The following is a 26457-nucleotide window of genomic DNA, read 5'->3' as shown; positions in this document are numbered from 1 at the left end:
ACTTTCTCATCCTCAGAGGAAAGTAAAGTGAAACCCCCTCTGAACAAATCTTGTCAAGAAAACCCTGTGATAGGTTTGTCTTATGGCTTGCCATAAGAAAATGACTTAAAGGCACACAACAACAAAGACACCCTACTCTCAGTGAATTCTCAGAAAATGAGTATAAGATTATACACTTCAGCCTTAAAAAAATAACTGTGGGGACTGAATTTGTTCCTTGTTAAAATGAAGATGGAGGTTTAGCATGTTTATGAAATTATCAATAATATCACTTCAGGTAATGAGAAAACAGATTTTGAGATACAGTCATCACAGTTAATATCTATCTTAGATTGTTTTGAGGCAACTTTAAATGATCAAGATATGCTAGTGCAGGTAATGATGCATCTTGCCCTCAATTCCAGTTAACTAACAGACAACAAAATCTACAGTGTACAAAACCAGCAGCATCTGCTCTGTACAAAAACTGGCATAAGGCCACCATAATGCATAGAGGACTGGGATAGTTGCTCTAGTCCAACACCTCTGTTGTTGATGTGGAAGTTCTGGAGGAAGTTCTATATCAGCAAACTATGCCTGTTTCACTTCAGTATTGGGGACAGTTCTATCTTTATGCATCTCCACTGAATCCATGGCATCTGCCCCAATATTGGTCAGAATGAGGGAACCATCCACGGAGGGCCATCCCTGGTGCAACAGACTCCATGTGACTTTGGCTTTACTTGTTATGGCCACAACTCTCAAGGCTAAATACTGGGAAGATGCCTCATGGATGGCCTTGCAGCTGAAAAAGTACCATATAGTTTAGGGATCTCCCAAGCTTTTGAAAGTGGAACTAGAAAAGAAGGATGTCAGAAAGAAATGGCTTGGCATGTGGTAAATGTTACCATGCTATGGTGTTAGATATTGGACCAAAAGTTGTTTTCAAGTCATCATTTGCTGTAGGATAACTGAGACAATATAAAGTACACCATGAAGATACTATCATTTAATAGCAACAGCCTTTTGTTTGTAAGACTTTCAAACGTATGAGTGTGAAGATTTATCATGAAAAAATAAGTTGTGAGGGAGAGAGATTGAGCAAATATTGCTATAGCACTCTGGCAAACCTTGCTCCTACCAAAATCTCATAAACTTGCCACAAAGGCTAATTAAAAATGCCTCAAAGAAAGATATATCCAAACTATTATCATTTTACAGACTTTCAGGGCAGAAAGTAAAATACTGGGAATTGATTGAATCCACTTTACTGTAAGAAGTTCACATAACTAGCAACACTCTTTTCAGAAGAGATAAAGGCTTATATAGGAGAAAAAAGTGCAACTGGTTATGGGAACATCTTACAGTAAAGTTGATTCAATCACTTCCAGATATTTGACTTTCTGCACAGAAAGTCCATAAAATGCTAATAGTTCTGAGATATCTTTATTTGTTGCATCTTTAACTAGCCCTTGTGGCTAGTTTATGGGATTTTGGAAGAAGCAAGATTTGCCATAGTGCTCCAGTTAGAGCCAATATGCACAACCTGCAGTTCTGAGGCCTCATGCAATGTTTAACCCTTCAGTCTTTGTTTCTCAACTGCCCATCCCACTTTCCCTCTGGAACTTTCCCATTAAAGATTGTTGAAGAACTTCTCCTTTTTCACTTTCTAGCAATCCCACTGCCAAGGTTACAGTTTTCCCACCATTTGTACAGTGCATATGTGTGTGCGTGGACACATGGATTCAGATTTTATTCATTGAGGGGGAATTTGGAAATGGATTTAGTGTAGGAAGTCAGCAAGTATTTTAATGCAGATGGATTAATAGATCAGTTTGTTCTGGTTTTTAGCTTTTCGTCTCTCCTTTAAGAAAAGGTGAGCAGTAACCTTACTTTACAGAACTGTCATATGAGACATATGTCTAACAGAGCTTCTCAAGTCCAGTCAGATGAATCTTACCTCCTTACTCTTACTCTTTCTTTCTTTTCCTCCTCCTCTTCTCCTTCATCTTTTTCTGCTTCTTTTTTCAGATTCAGTTAAAAACTTGGTAGATAATATATAGATTTCACTTAGGCTTTTGATAAGGTCCACAATGATATTCTTGCAGACAAGAATGGGAAAATGTACGCTAAAGATTCTAAAGTTAGATGACAGTGTAGCTGGCCAATGGACAAAACCCAGTGAGTGTTCATCAGTTGTTCCTTGTCATTCTGGAGATAAGTGACTAGTGGGGTGCCATAGGGTTCTGTTCTGAACCCAGTTTTGCTTATTATCTTTATAAATATTTTGGGTAACAGAATAAAAGGCATATTCATCAAATTTGCAGATGACACCAGAATGGAATGGAAGTGTTAGCTAATTCTTCAGAAGACAGAATCAGGATTCAAAATGACCTGAACAGATTGAATTAATTTCAACAGGCATTTGAGTAAAACAGGGATTTGAGTAAGGGACTTGAGCATCCACAGATTTTGGTATCCTTAGCAGGTCCTGGAACCAAACACCAGCATTTACCAAGGGCCCACTGTACATTTATCCAGGAAAATCAGATGCAAAAATATAAGGTAGGTGACATCTGCCCTTGATAGCAGTGCTAGTGGAACATGTTTAGTGTCTTGGTAGACCAGATGCTAAACAGGAGTCAACAGTGTGATGCAATAGCAAAAAAGACATTACAACCGAAGTATACTGTCCAAATCAAGGGGAAGTATTCACTCTATTCTGCTTTGGTCAGACCTCACCTGGAATAATATGTCCTCTTGTGGGCACCACAGTTCAAGAATGATATTTACAAGCTGGAAGATGTCCTGAGTAGGGAGACTGAAATGGTAAAAGTTGTGGAAACAGCCCTATGTGGAATGATTGAGGGAAATGGGTATGTTTATTCTAGACAAGAGATCAAGACATGATGTGATAGTCATCTTCAAATATCTGAAAGACTGTTATTTTCTGCTGTTCCAATATAACTAATGCAGTGGTATTCAGACTTTTTTACCCTTGAGACTCCCCCTTTTACATCTATAAGTGGACATCACATCCCCCCACTTGACGTAGTATTTGAATTTTTATGTTTATTTGGTGTGAATTTTTTCATTTGCACATTCATGTAAATTCATATTTTAACATTTTATAAGGAAATAACATTGTTCAAATTAGAACAGTTTTATTTAAGTAAATTCAATATTTAACTCAACACATGTGTAATTTTCACATATTAAAAGGTTTGGGAAGAGGGGAATTAGTGCCTCCAAGTTTTGCATCCTCCTTGAGCAACTCTCATACTCAATTTAGGGTGCCCGCCCCACAGATTGAGAACCACTGGACTAGTGGATTCAAATTACAAGAAACAAAATTCTGACAATACATTAGGAAGAACTACCTGTTTGACATTGTTATAGACTACCCCAAAAAGTGATTGACTTTTCTTAATTTAATTTGTTTGTTTTTAAAAACAGGAGATTGACCATCTCTCAGGCGTGCTTTAGCTGTGGATTCCTTCATGTCTGGAAGGTGGATTAGATTACCCTTTGACAAAGGGGAAAGGCATTCATTTTGCTCAGAGCTATTTTTGTACAATTACCTAAACTGGACTGGAAATTAAAGCTCTCCTTGGAGTTTATCAGACAAGGGAAATTGGAAGTATAATCCAATGGCAATCCGAACACAATCATGAGGTTTCACGTTATTACGTGATAGACTACCACATGCAATTTCAGGCAATAGGAAGTCAGTCTGAGCACAATCATGGGGTTTCACGTTATTGTGTGAGAGATGATCACACGCAATTTTGGGCAATGACAAGCTATTTTGGGGCAATGGGAAGTCAGTTCGAATACAATTCAAATTCACATAAAGTCACTGAACTAGCGAATTCACGTGAATGTGTTCTGGCCCCACTTTCTTTTCATTCGAAATTAAGAGAAATTCCTCCCGTGTGATAAACTCCCTTGTTTCACTCTTACACCTGAAGTGAAAACATTTGTGGACACTGTCAGATTCTTATTCAGAATTAGAAAATGTATGAATATTCTTCACATCCCTAATGGGAGACAAAACTCCAGGAAAGGTAGAATTTGTCCTCAGTTGCTCGACTTTAATTGCAGATTGTTACCTTTTATTTTAATTAAAATCTCTCTTTTTCTTTGTAACCACTTTTTCCTGTTGGGCTGTATAGAATCTTTCCACAGTATATCTATTGTGATTTTATGTTGTGTCACATGAGAACAATGTTAATACAGACGATTGATCAAAAGAAGAATACACATGCCACCCAAAGCAGGTTTATATTTGTGCTGGGAAGTGGTCTTAGTTCTGCCTTTTTGTGAAAACGGTCTTTGAGTATTTGCTTATAGTGAGACATGTGTAAGTTTGTAGTGTCCACAAGATGTCACCATTGTCTTCTTCAAGATTTCAACCACACTAAATATCCTAAATATCTGGAGACCAGTGTTCATATCCTCACTTGGCCATGTAAACCCTCTGGGTGACTTTGGGCAAGTCACATTCTCTCTACCTCAGAGGATGGAATTGGCAAACTTCCTCTGAAGAGACCTGCCAAGAAAACCTCATGATAATTTTGCCTTAGGGTTGGCATGTCAGAAACAACTTGAAGGCACATAACAACAACAAAATCCTAAAAGCACAAGATCCAATCTGAACTTGGAAGCTAAGCAGGATCAGTCCTTGTTTGCACTTGGATGGGAGATAGCTAAGGAATAGCAGGTGCTGTGGGTTATATTTCAGAGGAAGGAACTGGCTAAACCATTTCTAAGAATTCCTTCCCTGAGAAAACCCATATGAAACTAATGGGGTTCACATCAGTAAACAGGTCTCTCTGTCACACACAGTTTTCTTTTTCCTCTTGAAATTATACTTTTCCTGCGGTTTAAATGGGTGGCAAGTGACATAACTACTGATTGTGCTCCTTTCCTGCCTACTCAGAAGTAAGACTTGTTGAACTGAGCAGGATTCACTTCAAGTTGAGTATGGAATTGTAGCCTACATGACTGAGGCTGAGAGTTTGAGGTTGCAATCCTATACCGATATATGTGGAAGTAAGCCCCATTAAACTCAATGGGATATGCAAATTACTGTGCTGTAAGGGTGTGATCTTAAATGCATTTCTTTGGGAGTATGCATGATTGGACACTATGGGATGTAAAATGCATAATAAATGTGGACACACTATACGTGCTTTTTCTGCTGCAAAAGGGACCCTTACTATATTTTTTCATAGTCATGTTATTTAATAAGGTGTTTTAACAGATTATAATATAACACAATAAATTTTAAAAATCGCATAAAATTCAAAACAATTAAAATATCTATATCCAATATAAAATCACATAAAATATATAAAAGTTAAAAACGTAATCTAACCCCCCCCCCAAATAAAAATAAAACCAGGCCTGCACGATTTTAAAAAGCTTGCTTGAATAAAAATGTTTTTGCTGGTGCAGCAAACCACAAATGATGCCAACCACAAAGGAATTCAGCTTACCATATGTACAGTGCTCCCTCGGGTTACGAAATTAATTCGTTCCGCCGCCGCTTTCGTAACCCGAAAAGCCTTCGCAAGCCGAAAACCCATAGGCGCTAATGGGGAAAAGCCACGATTTCGTGTGAAATAGCGCCGAAAAGCACCAAAAAATTTTTCGTAACCCGAAAAAACCTTCGTAACCCGGAACAGTTATTTCCTATGGGATTTTTTCGTATCCCGGAAATTTCGTAACGTGGGTATTTCGTATCCCGGGGTACCACTGTATTGTCTCTTCCCTATTTTATCTTCACAACAACCCTATCTTGGTTGGGCTGAGAGATAGGAATAGGCCTTGAATAAAGCACTGACCTTCATAGATGTGTGGGAAATTTGAACCTGGAGTTTCCACCCAGTCCTAGTCCTACATTCTAACACTGCTATTCATGATACAGTATTTATCCAGTAGTTTTTCCGAATACAGGCATGCTGTTCCTTCTATAGTCAGAAGAGAGACCTGTTGCCAGTTCTGTGAAATGCACTTTTGTTGTCTGAACTGGAATTGCCCTGGAATGCAAGACAATTTCATTACATATACCATTTCATTGTTAGTGTCGAATACTCTTCTACTTCCAGTTCCTAGCAAGAAATAACTAGACAAGATTACAGACCTGAAGCACTGATTGGCTTTCACCCATGTTTCAGTCACCAACATAGGAGAAAGAGCTCTGTATTTTTCAGTGAAGAAGAAGCCAGCAGCTTTTTGCAGGTTCCTTGGAATGGCAGCGAGATGCATTACAGTAATCTTCTCCATGAATGGGCAGAGACAGACATTGCCTCCGTGTACAGGCTTGGTGAGTACATGCTTGGTGGACACATGCTTGATTCTAGTACAGTTGTGTACAACTTTCTGGGACTGTTGTGGAGTTGTATTCCCACCCGCCCAAGAATCTTTTGGAAGCGACATTCTCTTGCATGTTGTGCAAGCTTGATGCTCCTGTGCTTCCAGATATGCTTATGGTGTGTGAGGAGTATGCACCTTGTTTCTCAACAAAGTCATACTGTCAACAATCTGCTGTAAGTGTGGTTCTTATGGGAAACAATATGCACATCATATTTCCCAGGAAAACCTCTGAGATTCTTATGGAGGTGACAGAAACTCTAATGGGAGAGAGGTCCGGGGGGGGGGGATACAGAATGACCCCTGTTCTAATGTCTCATTGCTCCCATCATTCCTGAGTTTTCTGCTTCTGTCTGTATGTTCACTCTATTGCTGTTGAACATGAGAAGTAAATGTATAAGAAGTCACACTGAAAACTTACACATGTCGTAGCTGTACTTTTACGAGTACAGTCTAAGAGTGAGGTGAGGTACAGTAAAGTATGGATGCAAATCTTTGCAGCTGTATGTTCTTGAAGTTCTCAATTCGTTTTGAGCTGTATCCTTTCCCGAATATAAGTTGAATTTTTGGTCCTATAGAGCTCGAACAGACAGGCCAAAATAAAGCTGCTTCTGGTCACTTTGGAGGTATGCTTTTTAAATGTTGCATGTGTCCTAAGAGACCAGAAGCCACTCTAAAGCCACACTCCAGTCCTAAAGACTGGAGCACAACTTTGGTGCAGCCTCTGGCCTCTTAAGATGTGTGTGTCATTTAAACAGCATACCTCCAAAGTGACCTGAAGCAGCTTTATTTTGGCCTGTCTGTCCCATAGTCACATAGTATCTTGTAGATGAGTCAACAAAATCTCTTGTTGGCCATGCAAGATTTGATGTATTACTTTTAATTTCCCATGGCTTCCTTTTCCATGTTTTCCCCATTTCTCTTTGTCCTATAGATGGCTTCGAACCTGTGGCCATGTACCCACAGACACCATCAGGTGAGTATGTAGGAAGGGGAAAATGGGACACCTTTTGTGTTCCTGCAATATATCACCTTGAGGAGAAGTATCTCCTTGTGCCTTATCTGTCTCTTTCAGGTGCAGTTGTAGAGGGACTTAAAGATGGCTGGATGTTCGAGGGTTGGGGGAAGCACTCTAGTAATAACTTGTCCACTCCTAGTGATTCTGAACAGTCCAGCCCAGTGGGTGAATCTTCACCTTCTACTCTGGAACTACTTCTACCAGAACCAGATGACCTTGATGACCCCAAGTTCTTTATTGACCTGAATATTGGCCACATGGAAGACTGTGATGTATTTGACCCTATACTGACTTTCCTCAACCAAAGCAGCTATGTGACCCATTTCCAAAGTCTGTATGACCTCTCTTTTTCATTCCTTAGTTCCACCTTCTATGGCTTCTCCAGTGAGGAGGAGCTGGTCTTATACCTGGAGACATCCAGGAACTGGGCCAAGAGGGGTCAACTTGATTGGGCTCACATCCGGATATGTTTTCTCTTGGGCCGACTTTGTGTCAAGAGGGCCAAGTTCTCCCAAGCTCGGGTCTATTTTGAGGAAGCCATGAACACAATGGACCATGGGTTTGAAGATCTGCCCCTCCTCACCTCATTGCACATAAACCTTGCTGCAATTTATCTGAAGCAGAAGATGAAGCAAAAGTTCTTATCTGTGGTTGGGAAAGGGGTGGCCCTCCTGGCTTGCTTACCTGGGCACTGCTTCAGCTCAGACATTGAGCTTGAGGTGGTGCTGTACATCCTAAGGGAAGCCATGGCTATGGGCAACACTGCTTTGGAAGCTCGTGCCTGTCTCCTTGTGGTCAAACTCTTCCTGCAGCTGGGCAAGTATGATGAGGTCTTGCCTTTTGCAGAACGTTTACAATGCCTGTGTGCCAGTTTCTCCAGTCAAGACTCCACTGCAGCCTCCTTAGACACCATGCCTATTCTAACCTACCTGTATGACAAGAAGTACTTGCCACACATTGCCTTGGCATCTGCAAGACTGTTTTCCCCCAACAGTATTAAGGGGGCACTGACTCCCATTTGGAGAGCTGGATTCATCCTTTCGAATTCATCAAAGTTTCTTAAAGTCCAAGAGAGAAGCACCACAAGTACTAGCACCCCTGCTTTGGCTTGCCTTTATTTAAATCATGCATTGGTCTTCTCCCATGAAAATGGTGCTATGTCCACAGAAAGAGCCCTGTGCGCAGTTTTATCCAAAATGTACCTCAAGCATGGCCTGCTGCAGGGAGCAGTGCATTATTCAAACAGAGCTGTTCTTCTTGGCAAAGCAATGGGTGAGGAGGAAGCGTTTGAATCCTCCCTTTTCTTGGGGTGGATGCATACTTTGAACAGTCAACCAGAAAAAGCAGTGGAGATCATGATGCACCTCCTGCATTCTTTGCAACAGACAGACGGTGTCACACAGGATGGGGTGGTCCACAACCTTTTAGCCATTGCCCTTAAAGGAGAAGGACACGTGCAGAAGGCAGCAGAAAACTACTTATGGGCCTTGAATAAAGCGCGAGAGACTGGCAACAGGCGGAACCAAGCTATTGCATTGTCCAACTTTGGGTGTTTGGCTGTCTCTTGCAGGGCAAACTGCTTAGCAGGGCACTATTTTATCCAGGCCATTGAGTTGTACTTTGACCTCCAGGGTGGAGATGATGTACAGTTGGAGTTGGTGCAGATTCTGCTGTGGTTGGCCCAAACACAGGTGGCGAAGCATAAAGTGGAAGAAAGCAAACTGTTTTACGAACTGGCCTTGGCAGTTGCCTTGAAGACACGGAGTGTGATGAGTGAGTAGTTTGCTTTTAAATAAGTATGGGTTGCGGAAACTGGCTCTTTCCTTCACTATAAGTATATGTAAATGTATCGTATAATGCAGAATCCCACTTCACACAGGTCAGCTTCATGCAACTGAGTCCCTCTGCCATTTCTATAGTGAAATGTGTCCAAATACTGAAGCCTCTATTATCTACCATGAACACCAAGTTCTTCTAGCTCAACAACTCCAGGACAGAGAAATGGAAGGGCAGCTTCTGCAGTCTCTCCAACAGCTCTACCAGAGTGTAAATACAGCCAGGTGAGTATGCATTGTGTTCAGCATGAAACCCTGGAAAGATGATCATCATTAAAGCTGAAAGAGGCATTTTGGATATCTGTTTCCAGATTTTAGGGGTGTTTTTAAAATCTCTCAAAATTTAATTAAAAATGTATTTCAGTTAAAAATTAATAGATAAGGGAACAAAACACACTGCAGAAATAATCCAGTTTGAGACCGCTTTAACTGTCCTAGCTCAGTGCTCGGGAATCCTGGGAACAGTAGTTTATTGTGGCACCAGACCTCTCTGACAGAGAAGGCTAAATGTTTCACAAAAGTACAGTTCCCAAAATTCCCTAGCATTGAGCCAGGGCAATAAAAATGACCTCAAACTAGATTATTTCTACAGCATGTTTTGGACCTTAGAATACTAAAATACCTCAAGAGACCAGAATAATATTGTTGTTTGAGTGTCGGATTAGGACTCCAGGTTTGAATCCCCACTCGACTCTAGAAACCAGTGCCACACTCTTTCAGCTACAGGAAAAAAGCAATGGCAAACTCCCATTGAACAAATCCTATCACAGGGTTGCCTAAGGGTTGACATAAGTCAGAAATGACGTGAATGGACAAAAGAGCAACAAAATGCCTCTGTTATGTTGAGAACCATGTGACATGGTTCTGCACAGTGCATTGCTCAATATATCCTAAACCAAACCTGCTTTAAAACATATCCAAGCATATTTTTAATGTCTTCCTAATTTTCTGTGTGTATAAACTGCTTTTAGCATTTGGAAACACTTTATAAAATAAATAATACTATTTTATTGAAGGTTTACTAATATGTGTTGTTTTACAAAGATGATTAATTGCTGAAGGGGAGCCATCTTGGTCTCTTCCATAACCTGCAAAGATTAGCACCTCTAATACCTTACATACGTTTTGTTATTCTGGTATAATTTTTTGTGGCCACCTAAATAGATAAATGGAAGGAGATATAGATCTTAAATACAGAGAGAAAAGGAGAAAATATGCACAGCAAACTCTTGGTTTTAAAAATGTGTAATGGATTAGATGTTTTCTCGATTTGCTTCAGGTACTTAACATCTTAAACCCAGTCCTGGCGATCAGATGGGTGTGTTAGACATGCCTTCAACTTGGAGAAATGTATTATAAAACAGTTATGTAGAATGGCCTTTAATTTAGATTGTTCATTCTTGCCTAGGAGAGGAGAATTAGTGAACACTTACATCTTTTTAAGAACTCTAACTTGTCTCTCTAGGAGTAACGAAAATGTGAGGATGTAATATAGTTATTGTTATATTGATCTAACGATGGGACTCAGCGTGGATTACAAATTATAAAAACCAGTACAGATTAACTAGTACAGAGCCAGTGTGTTGTAGTGGTCTGAGTGTTTGACTAGGACACTTTGAGATCAGGATTTGAATCCCTTGCCAATGGAACAAATTCTGCTGAGTAAACCTTGTGATAGGTTTGTTTTAGGGTCACCACATATCAGAAATGATTTGAAGGCACACATCAATGACAGATTAAAAACATCACTAATATATACATATATAAATTATTAAAATATAATTAAAATCTATAGCATTAAACCCAGTGAAAATTAATAAAAATACACTATTTTAAAAATCAACAAAACAGCAGACCATAAAAATCCATCACAGTCAATCCTGAAAAACCTGCTTGAATAGGAACATTTTCATTTGCCAGTGGAAGAAGAGTAAGGAAGAGACAATGTGGCCTCTCCAGGGAGGGAATTCCAAAATCTGGGAGTAGCCACTGAATAGGCCCTTTCCCTTATTCCCACCAACCAAGCCTAAGGTGGTAGGACAGAGCGAACAATCTCTCCCAAAGACCTTAGAGCTCTAAAAGGCACATATGGGGTCAGTTACTGGTAATTGGAAGAAATGGCAAAACCTGGTGAGGGTATGTTGCCCTGAGGTCTTTGAAGAAAATGGTGAGTGGCACATATACTAATCTTATATGCTATGTAAGATTTTTTAGTGGTGTGTGTGTGTATGTCAGGAAGGAGATGTGTGCTGGGTTCCCAACCCTTGTCGAAGCAAACACAAGTAGAGTTTCTGTGCGCAGACAAGATGCCCAGAAGAAGGTCTGTGAAGAATCTTAGTTGCATAGGCAGACTTCCTCTCAGACAGGAATGAATCTCTGGACAACGAGGTTTCTCTCAAGAAGGGTTCTTTAATCTTTGTTACATAACTATTTACAAAGATTACATTGAGTATCAGACATCCGTCTTGGATACTCCTCAAGTTACTCCACCAACCAACCAACCAACCAACCATAAGCACAACCTCTGAGGCAGCCACAGTACCACCACCTGTCTCTCTCTCTCAGTGACAGTCACTTGGCGGTTGGCAGTTGCATCAACATTTCAATGACGCACTGTTTAAATGCTGACACATATGTCTGCCACTAGAACTATACTACGTCTCGCCACAGCTCCACCTTGTGGCCACATCATTGTCATTTTATCAGACCTGTTTAACATGGTCCTGACAATATATATAAAAGTAAATGTGACTGTCCATTTAATACTTGCAAAGTGTCACTGCCCTGCCTGTAACACTGATTGTGATTGCTCAGTCATCTAGATGCTAACCTTCCATAGCAAGGTCAGAGTGAGCTCAGAGGGAAGGAATGTAAAAAACAGATGCCTCTCCTGTGAGCTCAGTTTTTCATGTTTAACGGTAGTGCCTTAGTCTTTGAATGAAAACAACAGCTGGAATTCACCAGCTTTGACACTTTGTGGCCAGTCAAGCAAACAAGCAAAACAAACAAACAGGACAATAAGATTGTCCAGCACACTAGTTAGTAACATGGCATGGCAGTGTTGTCCCCTCCTCTGGATGAACATGTGTATCCACTTGATTTTGGTGAACAAGAATGTTACACACTAGGGACTAATACTAATGGAAGATTTTTGTCTTTGGGGGAAATTAATTAAAAATGGCAGAGGAAGGATATAAATGTGCACAATAAATTAATGAGGAGAAATGACTTTCTGGTCAGTTTCCATGCTTGATTGAAGGTGTTTCTGCTTAGCCTACAAAGCCCCAAATAACTCAGGACTTAGTTGTCTGAATGCAAATGTCTCCTACATCAGCCTCCCTTGCATTAATGTCATCTTCCAGTGCTCTCATCCCAAAGCCCCACCATCTTTAGCTCATACTGTTTTTCCCCCCTCCTCATCTCTAAAAAGGCTCACTTGATGCCCATGCTTTTTGGCACCAGAACAAAAAAAAAGCAAAGATCCCTTCCACAGGCTTTTAGAACTCACTGTTAAAGTTTATGTTGCTTTTAGTTTTCACTTATGCCTTTTATATGGAAGAGTAGGGTTTTTATTGTTGTATTTAATTTTTATTTCCAATTTTTAAATGCCCTAAAACTGGTGTTGATTAGAGACACAGAAAGATTGTAAGAAATGCAAGCATAAGAAGACAGTGATCCTTAGACTGTTTTCAGGATTTGGCACAGGTATCAAATGAGGCAGAGGGATGACCTGTGTTCTTCTCATACCTGATACTGTTCTGCCTGTAGTGCTAGTTGTGGTTGTTTTGGCATCTAGATGCTAACTTTCCTGTTCAAGGTCAGAGTTAGGTGAGAGGGAAGGAATGTAAGAAGCAGGTGCCTGTCTTGGGAGCATCATTTTTCAAGGTTACAAGTTACACTGGAGAAATCACAGTATAAATTTCTTACCTATTCTTTCCTGCCACTTGATTTTCATTTTCCTGCCCTCTTTCTTCACTGTTTTCTGATACGCTTCCTGTGAAGGATCTATATCTCTTCAGTGTAGTATACCACAGTTGTTTACAGCTTGTCCTCCAGATGTTTTGGATTTGAACTCATGGAATCCCTGACCTTTGCCCATGTAGGTTGGGGTGTCAGGGTACTGAAGTCCAAAACATCTAGAGTACCAAAGACTGAAAACCACTACTGCCAAGCACTTAACACTGTGTTAAATTCAGTAGTCATACTCTCAACCAATATTAGTGCATAATATATATCCAATTAGTGCATAGTGATATGCACACCCTCATAGGCATATTATTTAAAGTAGGAGTGGGAAAAGTGTGGTCTGTGGGTCACAGGCAGCTGTGGTGACCCGAGTGTGTGGCCACAGAAGCCCCCAGGCCCCCAATTAAAAATGCATTTAGTTTCAGGTTGTTTGGGGTTTTTTGGTTGTTGTTTTTCACCTGCAACCCAGCCAAATGCACCCCAAACCCACTCCCCATAGCCTTCAACCCTCCGCCCAACACAAAACTGGCTGAAATTTGCCCAAAAGTGCTGGGTTGCAGGTGAAAAAAATGGGGAATAGGTGTGGTGGGAAAATGACCCCCACTCCCTCTATGGTTGCTCTCTCAAAGGAAAGAGAAAGACTGATGGTCTATGTGTCCATGTATAGCTACCTACCTCAATGCAAAAAGAGATGTTGTACCCAAGTCTTCTTGCATAGAAGTAACAGGTATGTCCATGTGCTCCTGGCTGCCCTAGTGAAAGAGGGCCTCTGTTTCTTTACTGTATAAGAAACACAGACTGCTATCTGCTTCAATGAGAAAGGAGGTGGGGGAAGCAAGAGAAACTGCTGTGCTTCCAAGTCAGTGCTGCCTTTGTGAAGGATTGAAACAGACTGGCCTTTGAACTTCATGGTGATGCTGCTTGTCTGAAGGTGAGAAGCCAACCATTATGATCTCATATTAATGGTTCCTGGCTACTGTGCTATCGGTCTGAATGTGAGAGATTCACCATTATGACCTCATGCTGATTCTGCCTGCCTATCAGCAAGAGAAAAAACTAGCCATTTGCAATTATGGTGATGCTTGCCACAAAGAGAGAGAATGACATTGTGATCTTATGTTGATGATGGTTATCTAAAATAGATTGGCCACTGTAACCTCATGATGCTGCTACCTACTTGTTATAGAGAAATTGTTCATTGTGACCTGTGCTGCTGTTCCCTGCCTGCTGTAGACAAACTGGCCATTGTGGCCTCATAGTGATGTTGTTCAAAAGTTAATACAGCCAAAATGAAGAATATTTCCCCTGCCTATGTATTACACATCACTTTGTTGAGAAAGTGTCCTGTTTCACCCAAGTTCAGATGAATTTCTTACCTTATTTCTTAGGCCCAAAGCAGATGAGCCAAATAGAGCAGCTTCCTGCCACTTCGGGGGCATGACGTTAATATGACACATGCCCCCAGAGTGGCCTGAAGCCTCTCTGAAAATGGCTAAGGTGGCCCAAGGCCACCAGCAAAAGGCATGGATTAAATCTGCTCCTGCCGGAAGCTCATTTGGGATTGTTGTGGTCACTGGCTTCGGGAATGGGCCATCTGATCACTGCGGTCCCGGACTGATCAGGGCCAGAGTGGCTTCTGGCCGCTCCCTTTGACCCTTCTGCTTCAGCCCTCAGGATTTAAAGGATCTGGTGCCCCTGCTTCTGTTGACTGCCAGTAATGGTGTCTCTCTGTGTTCTGACTTCTGTCTATTTTATGGGTTGTCACTGTCCCTTTGACAGTGTTAGCTGTCACTGAGTTAAGTTAGCTGTCACTGAGGCAAGTAATTTCCACATGGTTGGGTCTAACTAGACTCTTAAGGACTAACCATATTTCTTATTATTTTTTCCTCTTCCACAGTAGAATTTCCTTGAAGATATGTGTTTTGGCAATTCAGAATTGCTAATTAAGTTGAATGGGCAATCAAAAAAACAAAATAAGCACATGAGGAAGATCATGTTCTGTGACAGACAACTTTCACTACATGGGGAGCACTTCTCTAAAAAACATGAGAAATGTATTTCCTAATTTGACAATTAATCTATTGCAATAAACAAAGAAGCTTGTGGCATTTAAAAAAATAACACATATATTACAGTATAGATGAGATGGTGCCAGTGTATATTGAATGGTAACTATTTCATTGAGGAACAATGCAAAATTTAAAACAAAATTTTACAAGTCATCTTAACTTTAAAAAGAAAAGGAAAGTCAAATCTTGACTAAATCCAGACTTTTATTTTCTTCTGCATATCCTAGTATACACCCTTGCCACTATGTGTACAATCTTTTCTTTATTCCTGAACCTTCATGCATACATTGTGTATCCTTGATCCATTTATCATGATAAAGAGGTAATAGATCCCAGGAGAGTTATGTACCTTTATGTTCCTTCACATGATATGTGCAGTTTCTGCCTGGGCACCTGAACTTGAGATTCACTTCTTTATATATTGAGGTTACTCACTATGAAGGATATGTGTGATGTTAGACCCAGTGTGGAGAGGAGGAGAGATAGATGCTCCAGAGTGCATGTTCCTTGAGGAATGAAACCCTAAACAGCAGCCCTTATTTTTCTTGCATACAAGTACAGTAATTCACATAGGGGAGTGGTTGATTATGACACAACTGGCTTGTGCCATCTATTTTGTATGAGCTTCTGTGTTGGGTTATAAGGTGGTCTAAAGGAAATCTTTCAGACTGAATGGTAGGGATGCTTTCAGAAAAGGCTTTCTTTTTGTGCATGGATTAGTCATATAATTTACTGGGGGCTGAAAGTGGGATTCAGCAAATTCAGGTGATGCTCTCCACTTGTTACCTTTTTGTTTTCCCATTTTCACTCCCTGTTATAGTTGCTTATCTTTGTTACTTGCTGCAGCAGAGCTGTTAAAGAATAGGAGACATACACAGTAGCCTTGCATTTTTATTTCATTTTGAGTGCAAGGAATGGAACATCAGGAAGCATCCTAACTTACCAGAAAGGATTGATTCATTGGCTTTCACTTTGTACCTGAGCTTGCATGTGTTCTTTGTAATAATGGAGCATCTGTGAACCCCACAGATCTTTGAAGCAGGCACTGGATTGTACCAAGCAGAGTCTGAAGCTCTTCATTGACATGGAGGAAACAGTCAAGACAGCACAGGCCTGGTTACAGGCTGGGCAGCTCTACTATCAATTGCAAGAGGATGAACTTGTGGAGATGTATTTGCAGGTAGAATAAAAACAAGAGGACTTGCTGGGTCTAACTATTAATATTTCTGCATAGTTTTCCTTTGGTATTTGTACATTCTGAAGTGTTTCAGAAAGCTGGTGTGTGCAGAAATGCATATCACTTTTTTGCATGAAAATTGTATTTTGTTTTGCTTTGCAAAACACTCATTTTTCATGCAAAAGAGCCATGTGTATATCTGCACATAATAGTTTCCAAAATACTTCAAAATGTGCCAATGTCAGGTATTATTTTTCCTGTCCAGTTTTCCCAAATAGTGAAATGATTTTTCATCTAGGAGGCAAATACTAGAAAATGTTATTTCCAGTGATACTTTTTAAAAGGGAAAGAAACCATCTGTGGGTATTTATTTATTTGATTTGTAAGCCACCTTTCTCCCACAGTGGGATCCAAGGCAGTTCCCTGCTTGAAGAAAAGCCTGTTTAAATTTAAAAAATGTCTTTGACTGCTGGCAAAAGGAAAGTGTGGAGAAGCCAGCCTAGCCTCCTATGGAAGGGAGGTCCAGAGGGTGGGAGCAGCCATTGAGAAGGCTCTCTCTTCTGTCCTCAACAAGTGAGCCTGTGATGGTGGCAGCACTGCCCTGTAGCTCTGAAGATTCTGGCAGTTTGTATAAGGGGATACAGTATTTCAGATACTCTGGGTCTAAGCCATGTAGAGATTTATAGGTCATGACCAGTACTTTGAATTGTGCCCAGAAATGAACCAGTAGCCAGTGAAGCTGTTTTAACAAGCGAGTTATATGCTTCCTATATCTGACCCTCATCAACATTCTGGCTTCAGCATCTTGCACTTGCTGAAGTTTCCAAATGGTTTCCAAAGTCATTCTCATGTATCATGTGTTACAATAGGCCAAATGGGATGTAATGAAGGTAGATGAAGGGAATGCTGTGGATATAGTATATATTGATTTCAGTAAGGCCTTTGACAGGGTTTCCCCATGACATTCTTTCAAACACGCTTGTGAAATGTGGGCTAGACAAGGTAACTGTTACATGGATTTGTAATTGGTTGACTGGCCAAACCCAAAGGCTGCTCAACAATGGCACCTTTTCATCCTGGAGAGAAGTGACCAGTGGGGTCCCACAGGGTTCTGTCCTGGGCCCAGTGCTATTCAACATCTTTATCAATGACTTGGATGACAGAATTAGGGGCATACTTATCAAAGTTGCAGATAACACCAAATTAGGAGGAGCAGCTAATACCCCAGAGGACAGGATCAAAATTCAAAATGATCTTAATACATTAGAAAGCTGGGCCAAAGCTAACAAAATGAATTTCAACATGGAGAAATGTAATGTACTGCACTTAGGGTGGAAAAATGAAATGAACAGATAATAGGATGGGTGACAGCTGGCTGAACAAGACTGCATGTGAAAGGAATCTAGGCGTCCAAGCAGACCACAAATTGAACATGAATCGACAGTGTGATGTGGCAGCTAACAAGGTCAATGCGATTTTAGGCTGCATCAATAGAAGTATAGTGTCTAGATCAAGGGAAGGAATAGTGCCACTATATTCTGCTCTGGTCAGGCCCCAGACTTCTGGGCACCATAATTTAAAAAGGATGTTGAGAAACTGGAGTATGTCCAAAGGAGAGTGACTAAAATGGTGAAGGGTCTGGAAACCATGACCTATGAAGAACAACTTAGGGAGCTGGGGATGTTTAGCCTGGAGAAGAGAAGGTTAAGAGGTGATATGATAGCCCTGTTTAAATACTGTACTTGAAGGGATGTCATATTGAGGAGGGAGCAAGCTTGTTTTCTGCTGCTCCAGAGAACAGGACCTGGAGCAATTGATACAAGCTACAGGAAAACATTAGGAGGAACTTCCTGACAGTAAGGGCTGTTTGGCAGTGGAACACACTCCCTCGGAGTGTAGTGGAGTCTCCTTCCTTGGAGGTCTTTAAACAGAGGCTGGCTGGCCATCTGTTGGGGATGCTTTGATTTAGATTTCCTGCATGGCAGGGGGTTGGACTGGATAGCCCTTGCAGTCTCTTCCAATTCTATGTGTTACCATAGACAGATCTGACATCTCATGGAATGGGCACTGCTGGTGGTCTAGTTTTAGCTGTGTAAATGAAGTCCTTGTCAGTAATGAAACCTCAGCATCTGGGCTCAAAGCTCAGTTCAGATGATAAGAGAATGGCATTAAACTTTAAAATGCTTTAAAATCAAACTATTACTCATTACATCAATAAAGTAACTTATATTTAAATTTGGTAATTGTAATTCATTACTTTCAAGCTGTGGGTTTCAGTCAGTGATAAATAGCAGGCTACAAACATGCCAGGAAAAAGAATTTTCTTAGTCATTTAGAAATCTGTAAAAAAATAACAGTGCACACAGTGGGTGCAGAGTCAAAATCCGTGTGTAATAATAAAAAGAGTACCACCAGCAGTGGCAGTAAATTTTCTCCCAGCTACTATATAGATAATAGCTCAGAGAGCTTAGCTGGAAAAGAGATCTAATTCCTGTATATTGAATTGGTGTGCTCAGACTTAGCACTTAATTTAGCAGCTACTTTGGCACATTGTTGGGCTCTAAAATACTGTACTAAAAACTTCAAATTCCATGACTTAAGCTAATAAATTGAATACTATTACTATTTTAAAATAGGCAGTTATGAACAAATGTATTGAAATCTCTCTGCATTTTTGAATTGATTTGTAGTCTATTGGATCTGAATGCTAGGAAGGAAGAAGGAGTTTGTATACAGTTGGCCCTTCATATCCACAGATTCTGCTTCCACAGATTCAACCATACATACACACACACACAAATTCCAAAAAGCAAACTTTGATCATGCCATTTTAGATAAAGGACACCATTTTACTACATATAATGGGATGAGCATCCACAGATTTTTTTCATTCATGGTGGGGTTCTGGAACCAAACACTGGCAGATACCAGGGACCCACTGTAGAAGAATATTGGGGCAACATATGTCATTAACAACAGGCGAAGTAGCTGAGTGCTATGGAGTGACCCTTTAGCAAATCTGATCCTCATTTATCACTCCATAATTCCAAGGGCTACCAGCTACCTTTTTGAAGAAGTCTTCATGCTGTGTAATAGAAATCCTTTCCTGATATCTGTCAAGAATGTCAACTATGCGCAGTTCTAGATTCAATTGTGCAAGAACCTTACCATCAATTTTTTAGATTCTCAACTGTTTATATGGATGTGCTGGCACCAGGCACCATTTTTGCCTGATAAGTACAGCATAACCTTCTATTCTAACTGGATTTCTTTTGCAGGCAGCCATAGAGACCGCACTGAAACCTGAAGAGCTTCACTTGGCCATGGAACTGTATGAAGAAGCTGGTGATGTCTTCTTCAATGGGATCCGGAACAGACAACGGGCAGTGGAATATTACAGGGTAGCCACCTTCACCACAAATGTACTCCAGTCCAGATCCATGCAGATTTCCATTTCAAGACTTTACATGGATACTGTTTGCCATTGGTTGACAAGACTATACAGAAGTAGATGGAGGAGAGTTAAAACGCATTATAATGTCATACATTGATTGGGAGTAAAATCTATAAACTGCAACTCATATACATAAGTCAGTAAAGTCTCCTTTTCTCTTAATTTTTTAAAAAGTCTTGCCTCTATTTGAGGAAGCAATTTGCCCCCCCCCCCCCAGGAAAAGAGGAGATACATTTCCAAGTATTTAGTGGAGCACTTTGGGAAAAGACCAGTGAGTTTCAGCCTACCATATATACTTGACTATAACTTGGCCTCATGTGTAGGTTTTGGGGCCAAAAGTAAGGATTTTGATATGACCTATGGATAAGTTGAAGGTAAAACTTAGGGGCATGTAATGAAGTATGTAAGGACAAAACAAATGAAAATGATACCACAAAACGTACTAAATTCCAGCAGGCATAATGGTTTCTGCTCACCCTAAGGACTGGATGGATGGCAAGTGATGTGTGCAATGTGTGGAGAAGGTGACTAGGCGCAGGTGGGGATAAGAAAATGTACACATGCCAAAAAGGATGAAAAGGCAAAGCAACAAAAATGGTTACTACTAACTACGTTAGCAGTTATGGTAGGCTTTAATTTTAATGTGATAACAGTGCCTAATTTTAACCTAGTAAAAGTGTCAAACGTACACAAATGTCTTATTCAAATCCTTGAAAGCCCAATTCCTCTTGGCGCTCGTTTCAGAGAGAGTGCCAAAGAGCTGCCACTGCTGCCATTCTCCTGCCCAGGCATTCAAAAAGGTCAGAAGCAGCACCATGGCAGAGAGAGTAGAGTGGGTTGGTGCTTCTTGTAGGTGCTCCCGGAATGGATTAAATTCTTGCCTTTCACCACTGTTCAGAGAAGAGGATGGTTCCATTTTGATAAGAGTTAAAGTACAGTACTTACATTGACCCATGGGTGAGTCAACCCAGATTTTATGGGTCAATTTTTGGACTAAAATTTCTTGACTTATACATGAGTATATATTTCAGTGGCCTAGAGCTGCATAAAAATAAAAAATAAGTTTACAATTAATAAATATCATAATCTTTGTAAACTGTTTAAAGTCTATCCATACCAATATGAAACCTAATTTCAGAAATTTCTGGAGCTGAGAATCTGATTCCATTTGTTGGACTGGGAAGAAACACATGAATTGGGTTCAAGGTTTATTTTATGTTTGCAGATGGTGATGAGATAGTGTTCAGGTTTTGCCTGGTCATTTGGGAATGTGAAGCCCACACCTGCAATAATTTTACCAAATACTATTTTGCTTCATCTTGCTGCCTAAGCCTTCCTCATTGGCTGATAGTGTTAAAGCAGAAGCTAGAGATTGTGACAGAATTAGCCTTATGCTCCAGTGTAGTATAGGGTGAAACTACAACCCTGATGGCAGACAACTTTTTATAGCAGTCTTATAGAAAACCTGGGATGCATAAAATATGGGTTACCCTAACTGAAGACTTAGTTGCTTTGGTGTCTCATCCTAAAGTATTGTTTTCAATTCGGACATGTACACACATTGTGTTCTCCTTACAGTAGCAAAAGATTGAATTGAATTGTGTTGATGTGAAATCTGAATGAAAGGCTTTGTGGTTTCTCAATAAGAGCCAAATGAGCAGAATTTGCTGTTACAACACCCAGCACCAAAGAGTATCTAATTCTTCCAGAAGCTCAAGGGACAGGGCAGGTTAAGGGAATATTACTGCATTAATGCCCATTAGAATTACAACAAGACACCTGTAAGCTTTAAGGTTTGTTGGCTGGAAATGGTGGTTTGTAGAGAGAAAATGTGACTGCAAAAGTGGCCACTACTATACTGCAAAATTAATGCAGTTTGACACCACTTTGACTGTCATGGGTCCATCTTATGAAGTCCTGTAATTTATAGTTTGTTGTAGCATCAGAGCTCTCTGACAGAGAAGGCTAAATCTCACAAAATTACAAATCCCAGAATTCCATAGCATTGAGCCATGACAGTTAAAGTGTCAAATTACATGAATTCTGCATTGTAGATGTAACCAGTAAGTACTGGGAATAGATATGACGGTATATCTCTTTTGTTTTGATTATCTTTTTCCCCTTTTTTTCTGAAAAGCTTTTAGAAGTGATGTGATGGCATGGTAGGAACTTTTCAAGTAACGTGAAAACACTTCTCTTTTTTCGCCAGGGAGGAGCTGTACCTTTGGCTAGGAAGCTGAAGGACCCATGGACTGAACTGAGACTCTTCAACAAGCTGGCTGAGCTGCAGATTGGACTCCAGAATTATGAGAATGCACTGGAATTTGCTACGTTGGCAGCCAGGCTCAGCGTGGATGTAGGTAGGAAAGAGCATCAGGCTAATGGTATAGTCATATCAAAATCCATAGCGTGGAAAGAAGACTGGGAATGTTGTACTGGGCCAGCAATGTAAAAGATGACAATTACAAAACAGTTGCTGTCACAGAAGCCAAAATAATGTTCTAAATGCCCAGAACAAAGAGTCATAGAACCATAGAGTTGGAAGGGGACTCATGGGCAATCTAGTCCAACCCTCTGATCAGTTCTGGATCTCCAGCTAAGGGAGGGAGAGAAAGAGAGAGAGCAGAAAATTTAACCAGGGATTTGAATAAAATATTTCTTTTTCTGGATACAAAGGAAATAGGTCTGTATTGATTTTAGGTAGGAAAGAAGGAATTAGGTGGATGTTCCATCCTATATAATTGGGAAGAGTCAGAGTAATACATGCAGAGACTCTAAGCTTTGTCGTATTTAAAAGGCCCCATAGCATTATAAAAAAAATGCTATGCAAAACCTGAAATTTACATAGGTTTTTTAAAAAATGGCATTAAAATATATTAAGAGGCCTCCTCCCATTTGTGTCCCTAAACTTGGTTACCTAACTTCTGCTTATGTGGACACAACCACTGAAGTAGAATCGTTATATGTGTTAATGCTGCTTTACCAACACTAATATCCCCAGACAGAAATGATTAAACTAGGATTATGCAAAACATTTATTATTAAGGTAGTGGCTTTATATTCATGCAAATGTAGGCAGGGTTAGCTCTAGAGCCTTCAGTAACCCCTTTCTTTTGCCAGTTTCACAGTGTGCCAAGTGCTGTGACTTGTGCAGAATTATTTGCTAGTTGTTAGATTTCTAAAACAAAAATTACATTTAAAAAGAAGAAAAATGATTGATGGATAGTCATCATGAACACCCAAGCCAGCTGTATCACTTAGGTCCAAAACACACTGCAGAAATAATCTATTTTGAACCCACTTTAACTGCCCTGGTTTAATGCTAGGAACTGTAGTTTTGTGAGACATTGAGCCTTCCCTGTCAGAGAGCTCTGGTGCCACAACAAACTACAAATCCCAGAATTCCCTAGCACTGAGCCAGGACAGTTAATGTGGTCCCAAACTGGATTATTTTTGCAGTGTGTTTTGGACCTTTAATTTTTTAAAAAAAAGTTAAAGACACTAACTGTTTTTTCGTCTCTTGACCCACAGCAGACAGATAGTTTCTCAACCAGCCTTTAAATAAGTTTAATGATGCTACTGTTGTTCATGGTGCAGTTGTTGGTGCATGTGTGACACCAAGTCCACACACTGAAGCTTTGTGCCAGGAACTCACGCCATAGAAAGCTTTGCTGTACAGTTTGTGCAGGCTGGAGAACTCCATCTCCTTCACACAGAGGCTGCAGGCACGACAACTGCTGAGTTAATCTCAAAGAGGCTTTCCAGCTTCGTTCCAATATTTACAATTACTTACACCGACTGACAAAATGCTCCATCCACTATATACAACACCACCGCACAGGGCCTTGGAGTTCCTCCCTTATATACATATTCACTGATAGAGATCTTAGTCCAGCCCCCCCCATTGGTGTGATACACCACTTTTACACCTGTTTTACGTGTGCTATGACTTTGCAGTATTGAAACATAACATCATATCCTGCCTTTGTGTCATCACCTTCCTGTGACTCAGCACCCTTCAATCTGCTAACTCATCATAACTTCCTTTTGAAATTGGGCTACCTTTCACCCATGGCCCATATTGCTATATCTAGGACATTTTTCTTCTGGATGCATCCATCCTGACAGCAATATGGATTCTTTTATGGATGAATAGATGGAGTTATGTAGTCCTACTTTATTAATCTGCTACACAATGGTTGTGCCTCTTATTCTGCTCCAGATCTCCTTCTGGAGTAGAAAAGTTATGTGATTACTTTTGGAGGTGGCAGTTTTGGGGAAAGCTATACATTCATTTTCTTTGTAGGTATTAAGGTCCTCGGGTGGAAGTTTTCTTTCAGTCCTTTGTTAAATTTTCTCCTCTTTTCTTTCACTTCCATTCTTTGTAATTCACAGAGTGATCTTCTGTACAAGTCCCTTCATATATTTTTTTTAAAAAAAGCAGGTAGTCGTATATTGTATCAATAATTCTTTGAATAAATGGAATAGATCCTTTGAATTATGGAATAGATGTTTGACAAGATATTGGCATGATTTCTCCCCAACCCCCAATCACCTCAGATTGGCACATTTTTTTTTTAGATTATAAGGAGTAAAATGTGTGTCATTGATAAAAACCTGATTACACGCACACACACACACACATACTGTATATAAATAATTTCACAGTGCTTCAGTGCACAGGATTGTTAAGGCACATTTACTTTCTGGGCAGCAGGGGAAGAGGGTAGAATTATGGCAGGGATATCATAGGTGCAGTCTGTCTAACATCCAGAAATCAACCCCCCCTCTCTTTCCCAATATGGGATCCAAGGTGGCTGCATTGGCAATTCAACACAATACAGTTATATTGGTATTATTCTGACACCAGAACACTGTATGTCAGAGAAACTGAGGAACCGTGGGGTAGCTTGAAAAAGAGGGGAACTGAGATGCATCCTGAATTACTACAGCTGTCAAAATCACTGCACACTCGTTCATTCATTATTTTTTTGTGTTATTAACTTCCTTGAGTCAGACCTGTGGCTTTCTTGAGCTAGACTATCCATCTGAAATGTGATCTTCCCTTTTTCCTACTGCCTTTTGCCTTTATTATCTTTTTGTCTGGGCCATGACTTCTCATGGTATGGCCAAAGTACAACAGCCTCGATTTAGTCATCTTGGCATCTAAGGAGTGCTCAAACCTGGTTGCTCTTGGACCTATTTATTTGTCAGTATATGTCCACAGTATCCACATAACTCTTCTCCAGCATCACAATTCAAATGAGTTGATCCTCTTCTTGTCAGCTTTCTTCACTGTCCAGCTTTCGCAATCATACATAGAAATGGGAAATATGATAGCATGGACAATCCTAACTTTAGTATCCTGTGAAATATCTTTACACTTCATGATCTTCCTTAATAAGCTATCATGTTGCTCTTTTTTTCTCCTCAGGAGACCAGTGGCAAGAAGTAGTTGCCTTCCACCGCCTGGCAACTGCATACTACCTTCTGCAAATGTATGAAATGGCTGAAGACTGTTACCTGAGGACACTCTCTCTGCGCTCACCATTGTTGCAAGGCACTCAGGAAGCCATGTATTATTCTAAGGTCTATTGCCGCCTGGGAGATCTGACCCTGTGCAAATTAAAGGTGAGAAACAGCAGGCTGTAAAACATGGCTATGATGCTTCTCACTAAAGATCTGACAAGACCAGATGCTGAGTTTAGTCTGACTTTGTGCTTAAATTAAGACTTTCATTAAAGCATTAAATCAAAGATGGTGGGAGCAGTACTCTCCATACATCTGGAGGGCATCAGGTCAGGCAAGGCTGTGTTAAGTTATCTGGCAGCTCTAAAGGCATCTGGTGACATGAACTGAACCACTAAGTTCTTGTCTCTAGTAATGCATATGTCTAGCTTCTGCCTCACTCCAGTACCAGAGCCTGTTATGGCTTCTCTGAATATCCAAAACCACCACCCTTAAATGTCTGCCCTTTATTTCTGTTTGCAACAGGGCTGGGGACTGTACCTCCTGAAGGCAGTCTACAGCCTGTGTGGGCCTTTTGTATGGCTCCTAGGCCTCTCCCACACTGCCACTAGAAAAATTTTATATCCAAAAATAGAGAATCATATCTCCAAAACCCTCCAGAGGATATAATTCTCTGTTTAAATGCAACCCACCACCCACATCTTGTTTAGGCCCAAAATTCAAGTTACTAATTGGAAGTCTTTTTCAGTTTTGTCAAGATAGGAGGCTATAGCTTACAGGTGTGTGTGTGCAGAGAGCAGGTGTGCCTTGCAGCTTCTACAGATTTCCAATATACAATCTTTTTTCTTGTTCTCTTATTCCCTTTTCTTGCTATTAGCATGTGTGTCACCTCTTGAAGAAAAGGAAGGTTAAATAACAAAAGAAGAGGGTGGATAAATAAATAATAAATAAATGCAGAGTCTGAAATTAAGGCAGGTTATAGACCGCCGAAAAGCGGCAGTCTGGCTCTGCCGCCGCTTGCAGCGTCTGGGAGATGCAGCCTTTAAACGGCGCGACTCCCGGACTCTCGGGCCCCGGAAGAGGCGCCGCAAGTGCCAAAGGGCGCACTCGCG

The 26457-nt window shown here is 40.5% G+C and overlaps 2 protein-coding genes across 12 annotated transcripts in view; one reads left to right on the top strand and one right to left on the bottom strand.

Annotated features, from left to right (window-relative positions):
* The window catches only part of AFAP1L1 (actin filament associated protein 1 like 1), a 902653-nt gene that overhangs the window by 406817 nt on the left and 469379 nt on the right, over positions 1 to 26457 (bottom strand). The gene's annotated exons all lie outside the window — the stretch shown is intronic.
* Positions 1 to 26457, top strand: part of SH3TC2 (SH3 domain and tetratricopeptide repeats 2) — a 102080-nt gene that overhangs the window by 48234 nt on the left and 27389 nt on the right. For 6 of the 10 annotated variants that reach the window (XR_006102418.1, XM_042454182.1, XM_042454187.1 and 3 more), the window contains 7 exons: positions 6162 to 6310; positions 7292 to 9148; positions 9255 to 9435; positions 16275 to 16425; positions 19701 to 19823; positions 22086 to 22236; positions 25311 to 25507. Coding sequence is in view for 7 of the 10 variants with exons in the window: in XM_042454182.1 (XP_042310116.1) it covers positions 6162 to 6310; positions 7292 to 9148; positions 9255 to 9435; positions 16275 to 16425; positions 19701 to 19823; positions 22086 to 22236; positions 25311 to 25507 (2809 nt within the window). In the remaining 3 variants the exon portion in view is untranslated. Of the gene's footprint in view, positions 1 to 6161; positions 6311 to 7291; positions 9149 to 9254; positions 9436 to 13965; positions 14108 to 16274; positions 16426 to 19700; positions 19824 to 22085; positions 22237 to 25310; positions 25508 to 26457 lie in introns of those variants that run through there. The other 4 variants (XM_042454186.1, XR_006102419.1, XM_042454189.1 and 1 more) reach the window with 4 other exon arrangements.

Source organism: Sceloporus undulatus, chromosome 2, assembly GCF_019175285.1.
Source record: "Sceloporus undulatus isolate JIND9_A2432 ecotype Alabama chromosome 2, SceUnd_v1.1, whole genome shotgun sequence".
In the NCBI taxonomy this organism is placed as follows: domain Eukaryota; kingdom Metazoa; phylum Chordata; class Lepidosauria; order Squamata; family Phrynosomatidae; genus Sceloporus; species Sceloporus undulatus.
The sequence above is the reverse complement of the archived record's forward strand: the minus strand, read 5'-3'. Positions and strand labels throughout refer to the sequence as shown.